At 47.7% G+C, this 16,186-nt stretch overlaps 1 protein-coding gene across 4 annotated transcripts in view; it reads right to left on the bottom strand.

Annotated features, from left to right (window-relative positions):
* MAPRE3 (microtubule associated protein RP/EB family member 3) overlaps positions 1 to 16,186 on the bottom strand; it is a 176,251-nt gene that overhangs the window by 49,236 nt on the left and 110,829 nt on the right. The window contains exon 1 of one of the 4 annotated variants that reach the window (XM_089659026.1): positions 12,690 to 12,837. The exons of the other annotated variants lie outside the window; for them this stretch is intronic. Coding sequence (XP_089515152.1) covers positions 12,690 to 12,790 — 101 coding nt within the window. The 5' untranslated portion in view covers positions 12,791 to 12,837. Of the gene's footprint in view, positions 1 to 12,689; positions 12,838 to 16,186 lie in introns of those variants that run through there. 4 annotated transcript variants of the gene reach the window in all.

The raw sequence follows: 16,186 nt of genomic DNA, 5'->3' as shown, positions 1-16,186 counted from the left end.
ACTGAAAAGTGGTAAACTATTAACTATTTCAGACTGTTTCAGAGAAATACAGAGTAGAAGCAGAGACAGCAGTACGCGTTGAGATTAGTTTAGGTGTGAGTTTTTCATTAACATTTCTTTTGTTTCCAAGGGTGGGAGAGGTCTGACGTGTGAGTTGCTCATTAACATTTCTTTTGTTTCCAAGGGTGGGAAAGGTGTCTGGTGAAGGGAGTTATTAAGGTCACCTGGCAGGGGGTCTTCATGAGGAATTTGAGGTGTGAATGGTCATTAACATTTCTTTTGTTTCCAAGAGTGGGAGAGGTCTTAGGTGTGAATTGGTCATTAACATATCTTTTGTTTCCAAGGGTGGGAGAGGTCTGAGGTGTGAATTGGTCATTAATATATCTGTTGCTTCCAAGGGTGGGAGAGGTCTGAGGTGGGAATGGTTATTAACATATCTTTTGTTGCCAAGGGTGGGAGAGGTCTGAGGTGTAAATGGTCATTACCATATCTTTTGTTTCCAAGGGTGGGAGAGGTCTGAGGTGTGAATGGTTATTAACATATCTTTTGTTGCCAAGGGTGGGAGAGGTCTGAGGTGTGTATGGTCATTAACATATATTTTGTTTCCAAGGGTGGGAGAGGTCTGAGGTGTGTATGGTCATTAACATATATTTTGTTTCCAAGGGTGGGAGAGGTCTGAGGTGTGAATTCGTCATTAACATATCTTTTGTTTCCAAGGGTGGGAGAGGTCTGAGGTGTGAATGGTTATTAACATATCTTTTGTTGCCAAGGGTGGGAGAGGTCTGAGGTGTGTATGGTCATTAACATATATTTTGTTTCCAAGGGTGGGAGAGGTCTGAGGTGTGTATGGTCATTAACATATATTTTGTTTCCAAGGGTGGGAGAGGTCTGAGGTGTGAATTCGTCATTAACATATCTTTTGTTTCCAAGGGTGGGAGAGGTCTGAGGTGTGAATGGTTATTAACATATCTTTTGTTGCCAAGGGTGGGAGAGGTCTGAGGTGGGAATGGTCATTAACATATCTTTTGTTTCCAAGGGAGGGAGAGGTCTGAGCTGTGAATTGGTCATTACAATGTGTGACAAGCTTGGTAGGAACATCCTGTGTTCAGTGTTTTGTCCATCTGAGTACCCTGAAAACGCTTTGCATGCATTTTTCATGATGAAAAAAGGCTCTGGACAGCTTTTGGAACTGGAAGAGTTAAAAAAATTCAAACACAAATGCTTATAGATGCGATTTGCTGCGTTTAGACGTGTTTACAAGTGTTTTGCATTTGAAACGCTGATCAAATGGAATGCTGAACGCAAGTTTTCCGCGTAAAAAAAACGGCTGTAAACTCAACTGCCTGTAAAGGAAGATGTGTACATGGACACATAGGAAAACATTAGGGAGAGTTCAGGGGCTGCTGAACAGATCATAAATGTGAGTTTATCAGCTGCAGTGTACATGAGCCCTAACACAGGATAAAAGTTTGTTTGATTGAGAGAAATTTTCCTTCCTTGCCCCTCTGAATTTTCAGGTCACGGCTGTTGAAAACGAACATCGATTTGGACCCCACTAAAGATTAGAAAATCAAACGAATGTTCTTGAAAAGAAAGTTCTCGAACAACAATCTATACGAGTACGGCAAGCTGAAGAGGGGATTTTTCCTGACGTTGGAGAGATTTTCTCTCACTTCTTGTTTTGTCTTTTGAACAGGAAGTGTAGAAAAATCTCCCCGAAGGGACACCGCCTGCGACAGGGGTTGCAGATCCTTCACACCCTCCATCCCAAACCAGCGGAAAGAGGGTTTTGTCTTGGGATCTCCTTTCTGAGCAGACAGAGTAGGAGGGCGAGGGTCTCCTTACCACCACTCTGCTGCTGCTGGAAAATGATCGCATGGGTGGAATTGGGTTACTCGTGTCTTATTTATGTCTTATTTATTTAAGGAATTCAGCTCTACGTGACGATGGAAAGCAGCAGAGGACGGGGTTATGTAACACAATCCACACACTGACCCCACTGCCTTCCATTGTATGACAAAGGCAAGGTTTTCATGTCGTCTCCAACCTATATCTGTAACCCCCCCCCCCACCTCCTAATTTTACATTTTATAATACAATGCAGTACCCAGACCAGAAGCTATTGAATGTTCCTATAAAGTCGATTCAATCGAATCTCTATATATTGGATTCATAAATGGGACTTTCCCAGCACCTGGGACCATGCACATCCAATCATAAAAGCCATGAAGGTCGGTTCACACTACATGCGTTACAGTTGCTTTTTTTCTGCATGCAAAACACACAGAAAGTAGGTGAGATGGTTGTCAATGTCATAGTTCACATCATTGCTTGTAGTTCCAGTGCGTTCCGGTTGCAGAAAAAAAGAGCAGAACAGGTAGCATTTTTCCTGCACAGAACTGTACTGGAACGCGGTAAAACACCAACAACGTACTGGAATGCACATGTTCCGATTTAAATTGAAGATAGAGGGGAAAAAATGAATTGGAATGCATACAAAACGCACCGGAACGTGTAAAAAATGCATTAAAAACGCATATGTGGAAACGCATACGGAACGCATCTGGACTGCATTTCTATAGTATGAACTGGCCCTAAAAGCCATGAGGGCCAGATCACACTACACGCATATCAGTGTGCTTTTTCTGCATCCAAAAACTCACAGAAGGTAGGTTACAGTATCTCCCAGAAGTGAGTCCACCCCTCCCCCGGACTGTATACAATGTATATATATATACAGTATCTCCCAGAAGTGAGTCCCCCCTCCCCCGGACTGTAAACAATGTATATATATATACAGTATCTCCCAGAAGTGAGTCCCCCCTCCCCCGGACTGTATACAATGTATATATATATATATATATACAGTATCTCCCAGAAGTGAGTCCCCCCCTCCCCCGGACTGTATACAATGTATATATATATACAGTATCTCCCAGAAGTGAGTCCCCCCCTCCCCCGGACTGTATACAATGTATATATATATATATAGTATCTCCCAGAAGTGAGTCCCCCCTCCCCCGGACTGTATACAATGTATATATATACACAGTATCTCCCAGAAGTGAGTCCCCCCTCCCCCGGACTGTATACAATGTATATATATATACAGTATCTCCCAGAAGTGAGTCCCCCCCTCCCCCGGACTGTATACAATGTATATATATATATAGTATCTCCCAGAAGTGAGTCCTCCCCTCCCCCGGACTGTATACAATGTATATATATATACAGTATCTCCCAGAAGTGAGTCCCCCCTCCCCCGGACTGTATACAATGTATATATATATACAGTATCTCCCAGAAGTGAGTCCCCCCCTCCCCCGGACTGTATACAATGTATATATATATATACAGTATCTCCCAGAAGTGAGTCCCCCCTCCCCCGGACTGTATACAATGTATATATATATATATACAGTATCTCCCAGAAGTGAGTCCCCCCTCCCCCGGACTGTATACAATGTATATATATATATATATATACAGTATCTCCCAGAAGTGAGTCCCCCCCTCCCCCGGACTGTATACAATGTATATATATATATATAGTATCTCCCAGAAGTGAGTCCCCCCTCCCCCGGACTGTATACAATGTATATATATATACAGTATCTCCCAGAAGTGAGTCCCCCCTCCCCCGGACTGTATACAATGTATATATATATATAGTATCTCCCAGAAGTGAGTCCCCCCTCCCCCGGACTGTATACAATGTATATATATATATATACAGTATCTCCCAGAAGTGAGTCCCCCCCTCCCCCGGACTGTATACAATGTATATATATATACAGTATCTCCCAGAAGTGAGTCCCCCCCTCCCCCGGACTGTATACAATGTATATATATATATACAGTATCTCCCAGAAGTGAGTCCCCCCTCCCCCGGACTGTATACAATGTATATATATATATATACAGTATCTCCCAGAAGTGAGTCCCCCCCTCCCCCGGACTGTATACAATGTATATATATATATATAGTATCTCCCAGAAGTGAGTCCCCCCTCCCCCGGACTGTATACAATGTATATATATACACAGTATCTCCCAGAAGTGAGTCCCCCCTCCCCCGGACTGTATACAATGTATATATATATACAGTATCTCCCAGAAGTGAGTCCCCCCTCCCCCAGACTGTATACAATGTATATATATATACAGTATCTCCCAGAAGTGAGTCCCCCCCTCCCCCGGACTGTATACAATGTATATATATATATAGTATCTCCCAGAAGTGAGTCCCCCCTCCCCCGGACTGTATACAATGTATATATATATACAGTATCTCCCAGAAGTGAGTCCCCCCCTCCCCCGGACTGTATACAATGTATATATATATATACAGTATCTCCCAGAAGTGAGTCCCCCCTCCCCCGGACTGTATACAATGTATATATATATATATACAGTATCTCCCAGAAGTGAGTCTCCCCCCTCCCCCGGACTGTATACAATGTGTATATATATATATATATATATACACAGTATCTCCCAGAAGTGAGTCCCCCCTCCCCCGGACTGTATACAATGTATATATATATATATATATACAGTATCTCCCAGAAGTGAGTCCCCCCCTCCCCCGGACTGTATACAATGTATATATATATACAGTATCTCCCAGAAGTGAGTCCCCCCCTCCCCCGGACTGTATACAATGTATATATATATATATAGTATCTCCCAGAAGTGAGTCCCCCCTCCCCCGGACTGTATACAATGTATATATATATACAGTATCTCCCAGAAGTGAGTCCCCCCTCCCCCAGACTGTATACAATGTATATATATATACAGTATCTCCCAGAAGTGAGTCCCCCCCTCCCCCGGACTGTATACAATGTATATATATATATAGTATCTCCCAGAAGTGAGTCCCCCCTCCCCCGGACTGTATACAATGTATATATATATATATACAGTATCTCCCAGAAGTGAGTCCCCCCCTCCCCCGGACTGTATACAATGTATATATATATACAGTATCTCCCAGAAGTGAGTCCCCCCCTCCCCCGGACTGTATACAATGTATATATATATATACAGTATCTCCCAGAAGTGAGTCCCCCCTCCCCCGGACTGTATACAATGTATATATATATATATAGTATCTCCCAGAAGTGAGTCCCCCCTCCCCCGGACTGTATACAATGTATATATATACAGTATCTCCCAGAAGTGAGTCCCCCCTCCCCCGGACTGTATACAATGTATATATATATACAGTATCTCCCAGAAGTGAGTCCCCCCTCCCCCAGACTGTATACAATGTATATATATATACAGTATCTCCCAGAAGTGAGTCCCCCCTCCCCCGGACTGTATACAATGTATATATATATATATACAGTATCTCCCAGAAGTGAGTCCCCCCCTCCCCCGGACTGTATACAATGTATATATATATACAGTATCTCCCAGAAGTGAGTCCCCCCCTCCCCCGGACTGTATACAATATATATATATATATACAGTATCTCCCAGAAGTGAGTCCCCCCCTCCCCCGGACTGTATACAATGTATATATATATATACAGTATCTCCCAGAAGTGAGTCCCCCCCTCCCCCGGACTGTATACAATGTATATATATATATACAGTATCTCCCAGAAGTGAGTCCCCCCCTCCCCCGGACTGTATACAATATATATATATATATATACAGTATCTCCCAGAAGTGAGTCCCCCCCTCCCCCGGACTGTATACAATGTATATATATATATACAGTATCTCCCAGAAGTGAGTCCCCCCCTCCCCCGGACTGTATACAATGTATATATATATATACAGTATCTCCCAGAAGTGAGTCCCCCCCTCCCCCGGACTGTATACAATGTATATATATATATATACAGTATCTCCCAGAAGTGAGTCCCCCCTCCCCCGGACTGTATACAATGTATATATATATATACAGTATCTCCCAGAAGTGAGTCCCCCCCTCCCCCGGACTGTATACAATATATATATATATATATACAGTATCTCCCAGAAGTGAGTCCCCCCCTCCCCCGGACTGTATACAATGTATATATATATATACAGTATCTCCCAGAAGTGAGTCCCCCCTCCCCCGGACTGTATACAATGTATATATATATATACAGTATCTCCCAGAAGTGAGTCCCCCCTCCCCCGGACTGTATACAATGTGTATATATATATATACAGTATCTCCCAGAAGTGAGTCCCCCCTCCCCCGGACTGTATACAATGTATATATATATACAGTATCTCCCAGAAGTGAGTCCCCCCTCCCCCGGACTGTATACAATATATATATATATATACAGTATCTCCCAGAAGTGAGTCCCCCCCTCCCCCGGACTGTATACAATATATATATATATATATACAGTATCTCCCAGAAGTGAGTCCCCCCTCCCCCGGACTGTATACAATGTATATATATATATATATACACAGTATCTCCCAGAAGTGAGTCCCCCCCTCACATTTGTGTAAATATTTGATTCTCTCTTTTCATGTGACAACACTGAAGAAATGACACTTTGCTACAATGTGACGTAGTCAGTGTACAGCTTGTATAACATGGAAATTTGCTGTCCCCTCAAAATAACTCAACACACCACCATTAATGTCTAAACTGCTGGCAACAAAAGTGAGTCCACCCCTAAGTGACAAGGTCCAAATTGGGCCCAAAGTGTCAATATTCTGTGTGGCCGCCATTATTTTTCAGCACTGCCTTAACCCTCTTGGGCATGGAGGTCACCAGAGCTTCACAGGTTGCCACTGGAGTCCTCTTCCACTCCTCCATGATGACGTCACGGAGCTGGTGGATGTTAGAGACCTTGTGCTCCTCCACCTTCCATTTGAGGATGCCCCACAGATGCTCAATAGGGTTTAGGTCTGGAGACACCCTTGGCCAGTTGCAAGGAGGCATTTCGGGGTACGCAGTGACGTCACTTCCAGCGTGGGGGCCATATTGGAACACCTTTTTGTTGATACCCATGCAGTACACCTCTAGCATGAGGTGGAAAGCAGTTTTGAAAGGAAGATAAATGTGAGTGGGCATTTTTTATGATATACAGTTGTGTTCAAAATAATAGCAGTGTGTTGAAAAAAGTGACTAAAGCTGAAAATCCTTCTAATAGCTTTTATTTCCATCCACACAAATGCATTGGGAACATGACACATTCTATTCCAAATCAAAACATGAAGAAAAATACATCAAATTTGTGTTGTTCCTCTAAAACAATTGAAGAAAAGTGAATATTAGACGGTTCAAAAAAATCGCAGTGTTTGTATTTTTCTCTACAAACTCAAACATTCACTATATAAACTGAGAAATGTTTGAAGATTTTGCTTTCCTTTGAATGACTTCATGAATATTTGGTTGTAGTCGCACTGTTTCTGAGAACTGCTGTACATCTGTGTTGCATGGAGTCACCCAACTTCTGGCCCCTGTGATCCGGTATTCCAGCCCAGGATGATTGGACCACATTCCACAGTTCTTCTCTATTTCTTGGTTTTGCCTCAGAAACGGCATTTTGGATGTCACCCCACAAGTTTTCTATTGGATTAAGATCCGGGGATTGGGCTGGCCACTCCATAACGTCCATCTTGTCGGTCTGGAACCAAGATGTTGCACGTTTACTGGTGTGTTTGGGGTCGTTGTCTTGTTGGAACACCCATTTCAAGGGCATTTCCCCTTCAGCATAAGGCAGCATGACCTCTTCAAGTATTCTGATGTATTCAAACTGATCCATGATCCCTGGTATGCGATAAATAGGCCCAACACCGTAGTATGAGAAACATCCCCATATCATGATGCTTGCACCACCATGCTTCACTGTCTTCACAGTGTACTGTGGCTTGAATTCAGTGTTTGGGGGTCGTCTGACAAACTGTCTCCGCCCACTAGACCCAAAAAGAACAATCTTACTTTCATCAGTCCACAAAGTGTTGCACCATTTCTCTTTAGGCCAGTCAATGTGCTCTTTGGCAGATTGTAACCTCTTCAGCACATGTCTTTTTTCCAACAGTGGGACTTTGCGGGGGCTTCTTGCAGATAGCTTGGCTTCACATAGGCGTCTTCTAATTGTAACAGTCCTCACAGGGAACGTCACACCTTCTTTCATCTTCCTGGAGCTGATTGTTGGCTGAGTCCGCGCCATTTTGGCTATTCTTCTATCCATTCCAATGGTAGTTTTTCGCTCTCTTCCACGTCTTTCAGGTTTTGGTTGCCATTTTAAAGCATTTGCGATCATTTTAGCTGAGCAGCCGATCATTTTCTGCACTTCTTTATATGTTTTCCCCTCTCCAATCAACTTTTTAATCAAGGTACGCTGTTCTTCTGAACAATGTCTGGAACGACCCATTTTCCTCAGAATTTCAGAGAGAAATGCACTGTAACCAGCATGTACAACATTTGCTGCCTTCCTTCCTTAAATAAGGGCAATAATTGCCACCTGTTTTTCAAAGAATGAATGACCTCACTAATAGAACTCCACACTGCTAATATTTTGAACACGCCCCTTTCAATGAGTGATTCAATTACACAGAATCAGCAGCATGCTGAATCTTCAAACATTTCTCAGTTTATATAGTGAATGTTTGAGTTTGTAAAGAAGAATACAAACACTGATATTTTTTTGAACCGTCTAATATTCACTTTTCTTCAATTTTTTTAGAGGAACAACACAAATTTGATGTATTTTTCTTCATGTTTTGATTTGGAATAGAATGTGTCGTGTTCCCAATGCATTTGTGTGGATGGAAATTAAAGCTATTAGAAGGATTTTCAGCTTTATTCACTTTTTTCAACACACTGCTATTATTTTGAACAGAACTGTATATCTATGGGGGATAACCAGCATTCTATGCCTTTATTATGGTGCTTGTCATCCACTCTAGAAGTGACTACAATCATACGGGGGTCACCAACTACTGGGCCCTGAAGAAGTGGAACTTGTCCCTGAAATGCGTCAACACCACCCTGTGCATAGAACGCCACCCTGTGCATAGAACGCCACCCTGTGCATAGAACGCCACTCTGTATATAGAACGCCACCCTGTGCATAGAACGCCACCCTGTGCATAGAACGCCACCCTGTGCATAGAACGCCACTCTGTATATAGAACGCCACCCTGTGCATGGAACGCCACCCTGTGCATAGAACGCCACTCTGTATATAGAACGCCACCCTGTGCATAGAACGCCACTCTGTATATAGAACGCCACCCTGTGCATAGAACACCACCCTGTGCATAGAACGCCACTCTGTATATAGAACGCCACTCTGTATATAGAACGCCACCCTGTGCATGGAACGCCACCCTGTGCATAGAACGCCACTCTGTATATAGAACGCCACCCTGTGCATAGAACGCCACCCTGTATATAGAACGCCACCCTGTGCATAGAACGCCACCCTGTGCATAGAACGCCACCCTGTGCATAGAACACCACTCTGTATATAGAAACACCACCCTGTGCATAGAACGCCACTCTGTATATAGAACGCCACCCTGTGCATAGAACGCCACTCTGTATATAGAACGCCACCCTGTGCATAGAACGCCACCCTGTGCATAGAACGCCACCCTGTGCATAGAACGCCACCCTGTGCATAGAACGCCACTCTGTATATAGAACGCCACCCTGTGCATAGAACGCCACCCTGTGCATAGAACGCCACCCTGTGCATAGAACGCCACTCTGTATATAGAACGCCACCCTGTGCATAGAACGCCACCCTGTGCATAGAACGCCACTCTGTATATAGAACGCCACCCTGTGCATAGAACGCCACTCTGTATATAGAACGCCACCCTGTGCATAGAACACCACCCTGTGCATAGAACGCCACTCTGTATATAGAACGCCACCCTGTGCATAGAACGCCACTCTGTATATAGAACGCCACCCTGTGCATAGAACGCCACTCTGTATATAGAACGCCACCCTGTGCATAGAACGCCACTCTGTATATAGAACGCCACCCTGTGCATAGAACGCCACTCTGTATATAGAACGCCACCCTGTGCATAGAACGCCACCCTGTGCATAGAACGCCACCCTGTGCATAGAACGCCACCCTGTGCATAGAACGCCACTCTGTATATAGAACGCCACCCTGTGCATAGAACGCCACCCTGTGCATAGAACGCCACTCTGTATATAGAACGCCACCCTGTGCATAGAACGCCACCCTGTATATAGAACGCCACCCTGTGCATAGAACGCCACCCTGTGCATAGCCATCCAGAACTGTTGCCGGCACTAAAGCATGATCAGCTCAAGGCTGGCAGAATGGGCTCCAGATCATGCAGCACCGTGATTGGCTACACAGTGATGACAACATTAGGAGCTCATCCTCCCAGCCCCCGATTGTTGGTAGTTATCCATGAGCTGTCAGTGCTAGCTCAGGCACAGTTCTCCTGGACGTGCCGATGAATTCAAATGTTCATAGGAACATCAGGATCAGATTATATATGAGAAGAGGTAAGGATAAATCACTTACAGAACCAGATACCTGTAGATTTATCAAGTCGAAGATCTGAGTCATCCCTGTCGACAGGGATGATGGGAACCCCTCATAATGGGCACAGAAGGTGTAAAGACCCAGGAACTCAGCACAGGTATGGTGGGAACCCCTCATAATGGGCACAGAAGGTGTAAAGACCCAGGAACTCAGCACAGGGATGGTGGGAACCCCTCATAATGGGCACAGCGGGTGTACAGACCTGGAAACTCAGCGCAGGGATGGTGGGAACCCCTCATAATGGGCACAGCAGGTGTACAGAGTTAGAAACTCAGCACAGGGATGGTGGGAACTCTTCATAATGGGCACAGCAGGTATACAGATCCAGGAACTCAGCACAGGGATGGTGGGAACCCCTCATAATGGGCACAGCAGGTGTACAGATCCAGGAACTCAGCACAGGGATGGTGGGAACCCCTCATAATGGGCACAGCAGGTGTACAGATACAGGAACTCAGCACAAGGATGGTGGGAACCTCATAATGGGCACAGGGGGTGTACAGACCTGGAAACACAGCACAGGGATGGTGAGAACCCCTCAAAATGGGCACAGCGAGCGTACATACCCGGGAAATCAGTACAGGGATGGCGGGAACCCCTCATAATGGGCACAGCGGGTGTACAGACCCGGGAACTCAGCACAGGGATGGTGGGAACCCCTCATAATAAACACAGCAGGTGTACAGACCCGGGAACTCAGCACAGGGATGGTGGGAACCTCTCATAATGGGCACAGCAGGTGTACAGACCCGGGAACTCGGCACAGGGATGGTGGGAACCCCTCATAATGGGCACAGCGGGTGTACAGACCCGGGAACTCAGCACAGGGATGGTGGGAACCCCTCATAATAAACACAGCGGGTGTACAGACCGGGGAACTCAGCACAGGGATGGTGGGAACCCCGCATAATGGGCACAGCGGGTGTACAGACCTGGGAACTCAGCACAGGGATGGTGGGAACCCCTCATAATAAACACAGCGGGTGTACAGACCCGGGAACTCAGCACAGGGATGGTGGGAACCCCTCATAATGGGCACAGCAGGTGTACAGACCAAGGAACAAAGCACAGGGATGGTGGGAACCCCTCATAATGGGCACAGTGGGTGTACAGACCAAGGAACAAAGCACAGGGATGGTGGGAACCCCTCATAATAAACACAGCGGGTGTACAGACCCGGGAACTCAGCACAGGGATGGTGGGAACCCCTCATAATAAACACAGCGGGTGTACAGACCCGGGAACTCAGCACAGGGATGGTGGGAACCCCTCATAATAAACACAGCGGGTGTACAGACCCGGGAACTCAGCACAGGGATGGTGGGAACCCCTCATAATAAACACAGCGGGTGTACAGACCCGGGAACTCAGCACAGGGATGGTGGGAACCCCTCATAATAAACACAGCGGGTGTACAGACCCGGGAACTCAGCACAGGGATGGTGGGAACCCCTCATAATGGGCACAGCAGGTATACAGACCCGGGAACTCGGCACAGGGATGGTGGGAACCCCTCATAATGGGCACAGCGGGTGTACAGACCAAGGAACAAAGCACAGGGATGGTGGGAACCCATCATAATAAACACAGCGGGTGTACAGACCCGGGAACTCAGCACAGGGATGGTGGGAACCCCTCATAATAAACACAGCGGGTGTACAGACCCGGGAACTCAGCACAGGGATGGTGGGAACCCCTCATAATAAACACAGCGGGTGTACAGACCCGGGAACTCAGCACAGAGATGGTGGGAACCCCTCATAATGGGCACAGCAGGTGTACAGAGTTAGAAGCTCAGCACAGAACTCCCAGCAGCAGTCCTTGAGACAGAAGACCCCGCTACACACTACATCTACTACACAAGGAAACGTGAGTCTGGGTGACTGAAGAACTGTTCACGAGCAACTGTCCAGGCAACGATGTGATAAGTCATGCTGGATCATCAGCACCCGTTGTCTCAGCATACATATCCTACTAACCTAACATGCTGGGACTTGCAGTTCCTCATCAGTCATTAGGACAGACAGCGGAGAGCCGTCCTGTATGGGAGATGTGGCCCCCAGGAGTGGGCTGTCTTCATTCCTCTAATGGGGATCTCTCTGCAGAGATGGGGATCAGCCCAGCCAGACACACAATATAGGTACCATGTCCCATAGGGACTGAGAGGGACCTACCTGTACCATCGCTCCTCCCTGACAACGTGCTTCCTGAAGGGGATAATGCGATGCTCCTCGGGGCTGCAGCGGCCTCGGGAGGGCAGGAGCGGGGAGGGCATTGGGTGTGGAGGAGGCTCAGCTGCAGTGTGCAGAGGATGGAGTACACAGACGTCTGGATGAACTGGAACCAGAGAGAGAAAGCAGACTACAGAGGAGGAGGGGCCCCGGCAACACATTGACCCACTCTGTGCCAGCCTGAGGGCATTACATTCTGTGCCAGCCTGAGGGCAGAACGCAAGGGTCCTCACTCTGTGCCAGCCTGAGGGCAGAACGCAAGGGTCCTCACTCTGTGCCAGCCTGAGGGCAGAACGCAAGGGTCCTCACTCTGTGCCAGCCTGAGGGCAGAACGCAAGGGTCCTCACTCTGTGCCAGTCTGACGGCCGAATGTATTGGTCCTCCCTCTGTGCCAGCCTGATCTCAGAATGAAAGGGTCCTCGCTCTGTGCCAGCCTGATGGCATCTCACTCTATGCCAGCCTTATGGCAGAACGCAAGAGTTCTCACTCAATGCCAGCCTGATGGCCAAAAGCAAGGGTCCTCCCTCTGTGCCAGCCCGATGGCCAAAAGCAAGGGTCCTCCCTCTGTGCCAGCCTGATGGCCAAAAGCAAGGGTCCTCACTCTGTGCCTGCCTGATGGCATCTCACTCTGTGCCAGCCTGATGGCAGAACGCAAGGGTCCTCCCTCTGTGCAAGCCTGATGGCCGACTGCAAGGGTCCTCGCTCTATGCCAGCCTGATGGCTGAACGCAAGGGTCCTCATTCTGTGATAGCCTGACGGCCAAACGCAAGGGTCCTCACTCTATGCCAGCCTGATAGCCAAACGCAAGGGTGCTCCCTCTGTGCCAGCCTGATGGCATCACATTCTGTGTCAGCCTGAGGGCAGAACACAAGGGTCCTCACTCTGTGCCAGCCTGATGGCAGAACGCAAGGGTCCTCACTCTGTGCCAGCCTGATGGCAGAACGCAAGGGTCCTCACTCTGTGCCAGCCTGATGGCGGAACGCAAGGGTCCTCACTCTGTGCCAGCCTGATGGTAGAACGCAAGGGTCCTCACTGTGCCAGCCTGATGGTAGAACGCAAGGGTCCTCACTGTGCCAGCCTGATGGTAGAACACAAGGGTCCTCATTCTGTGCCAGCCTGATGGTAGAACGCAAGGGTCCTCACTGTGCCAGCCTGATGGTAGAACGCAAGGGTCCTCACTGTGCCAGCCTGATGGCAGAACGCAAGGGTCCTCACTCTGTGTCAGACTGATGGCAGAACGCAAGGGTCCTCACTCTGTGCCAGCCTGATGGCAGAACGCAAGGGTCCTCACTCTGTGCCAGCCTGATGGCGGAACGCAAGGGTCCTCACTCTGTGCCAGCCTGATGGTAGAACGCAAGGGTCCTCACTGTGCCAGCCTGATGGCAGAACGCAAGGGTCCTCACTGTGCCAGCCTGATGGTAGAACGCAAGGGTCCTCATTCTGTGCCAGCCTGATGGTAGAACGCAAGGGTCCTCATTCTGTGCCAGCCTGATGGTAGAACGCAAGGGTCCTCACTGTGCCAGCCTGATGGTAGAACGCAAGGGTCCTCACTGTGCCAGCCTGATAGATGAACGCAAAAGTCTTCACTCAGTGCCAGCATGATGACAGAACGCAAGGATCCTAGCTCTGTACAAGACTGTTCCAGCCTGATGGCCGACACAAGGGTCCTCACTCTGTGCCAGCCTGATGGGAATTTACTATGAGTCTTTAGTATGTGTCAGCTTAATAGGTATATACTACAGGTTTTTACTATATGCCAAAACCAACAGGGATGGTGGGAACCCCTCATAATGGGCACAGCAGGTGTACAGACCCGAGTACTCAGCAGAGGGATGGTGGGAACCCCTCATAATGGGCACAGCAGGTGTACAGACCCGGGTACTCAGCAGAGGGATGGTGGGAACCCCTCATAATGGGCACAGCAGGTGTACAGACCCGAGTACTCAGCAGATGGATGGTGGGAACCCCTCATAATGGGCACAGCAGGTGTACAGACCCAAGTACTCAGCAGAGGGATGGTGGGAACCCCTCATAATGGGCACAGCAGGTGTACAGACCTGGGAACTCAGCAGAGGGATGGTGGGAACCCCTCATAATGGGCACAGCAGGTGTGCGCACTGATGGCAGCACATTATAGGTCCCTAGTCTGTTCCCCCTGGTGTCAGTCTGGTAGCAGTATATCACAGGTCCTCTCTTTGTGCCCTCTGTAGATATGGCCCAGAGCAGGGAGGGGCAACTGTGGCCCTCCAGCTGTTGGTGAACTACAAGCCCCATCATGCCTCTTTGGGAGTCATGCTTGTAACTGTCAGGTTTGCAATGCCTCATGGGACTTGTAGTTCTACAACAGCTGGAGGGCCACAGTTGCCCAGAGCAACATATTACACTGTTCCCATCACTCATAGCAGCTTAATAAACGCCATTAATTCACGATATCAGCATATTGCACCACGCCAATCCCAAATAGCAGCATGACACACCGTGCCGGTCCATATAGACCATACGTTACATTGTGCTGGGCTCTGACAGCAGAATATTACAATGTGCCGGTCCATATAGACCATACGTTACATTGTGCTGGGCTCTGACAGCAGAATATTACAATGTGCCGGTCCATATAGACCATACGTTACATTGTGCTGGGCTCTGATAGCAGAAAATTACAATGTGCCGGTCCATATAGACCGGGTGTCGGCAACCCGCGGCTCCAGAGCCGCATGCGGCTCTTTTTCATCTTTGCTGCGGCTCCGGAGCACACTGCCCACCAGGTGACAGGCAATAGGGTTTCAGTGGTCGGCAAGCCGCGGATCGCAAGCCACATGCGGCTCTTCTGTGTGCCGGGTGCCTGCTCCCCTCCCTCCTCTCGGGCGGCCGCCTCAAAAGTCAGGACTCTTTTAATCCGGCCCGCGGAGCGTGGAACATTAGCTGTCAGGATGTAGGCGGGGCAGCCAGGATGTAGGCGGGGCAGCGTGACGAACTCCTCTCACAGTCCGCCCTGAAGACCGGAACACAGCGCGGGAACACAGCGAGAGGAACGCGCGGAGCAAAGGTAAGTGAATTGAGACAATATGGGGAATTAATTACTATAGGGGGGATGAATTACTATGGGGGATGAATTATTATATGGAGGATGAATTACTATATGGGGGATGAATTACTATATGGGGGATGAATTACTATATGGGGGATGAATTACTATGGGGGATGAAGTACTATGGGGGATGAATTACTATATGGGGGATGAATTACTATGGGGGATGAATTACTATATGGGGGATGAATTACTATAGGGGGGATGAATTACTATATGGGGGATGAATTACTATAGGGGGGATGAATTACTATATGGGGGATGAATTACTATATGGGGGATGAATTACTATGGAGGATGAATTACTATAGGGGGGATGAATTACTATATGGGGGGATGAATTACTATATGG

This window comes from Staurois parvus, unplaced genomic scaffold (assembly GCF_062004578.1).
Source record: "Staurois parvus isolate SC_StPar_1 unplaced genomic scaffold, SC_StPar_1.0 ptg001130l, whole genome shotgun sequence".
In the NCBI taxonomy this organism is placed as follows: Eukaryota; Metazoa; Chordata; class Amphibia; order Anura; family Ranidae; genus Staurois; species Staurois parvus.
Note: the sequence above shows the minus strand (reverse complement) of the source record. Positions and strands in the feature narration are given on the sequence as shown.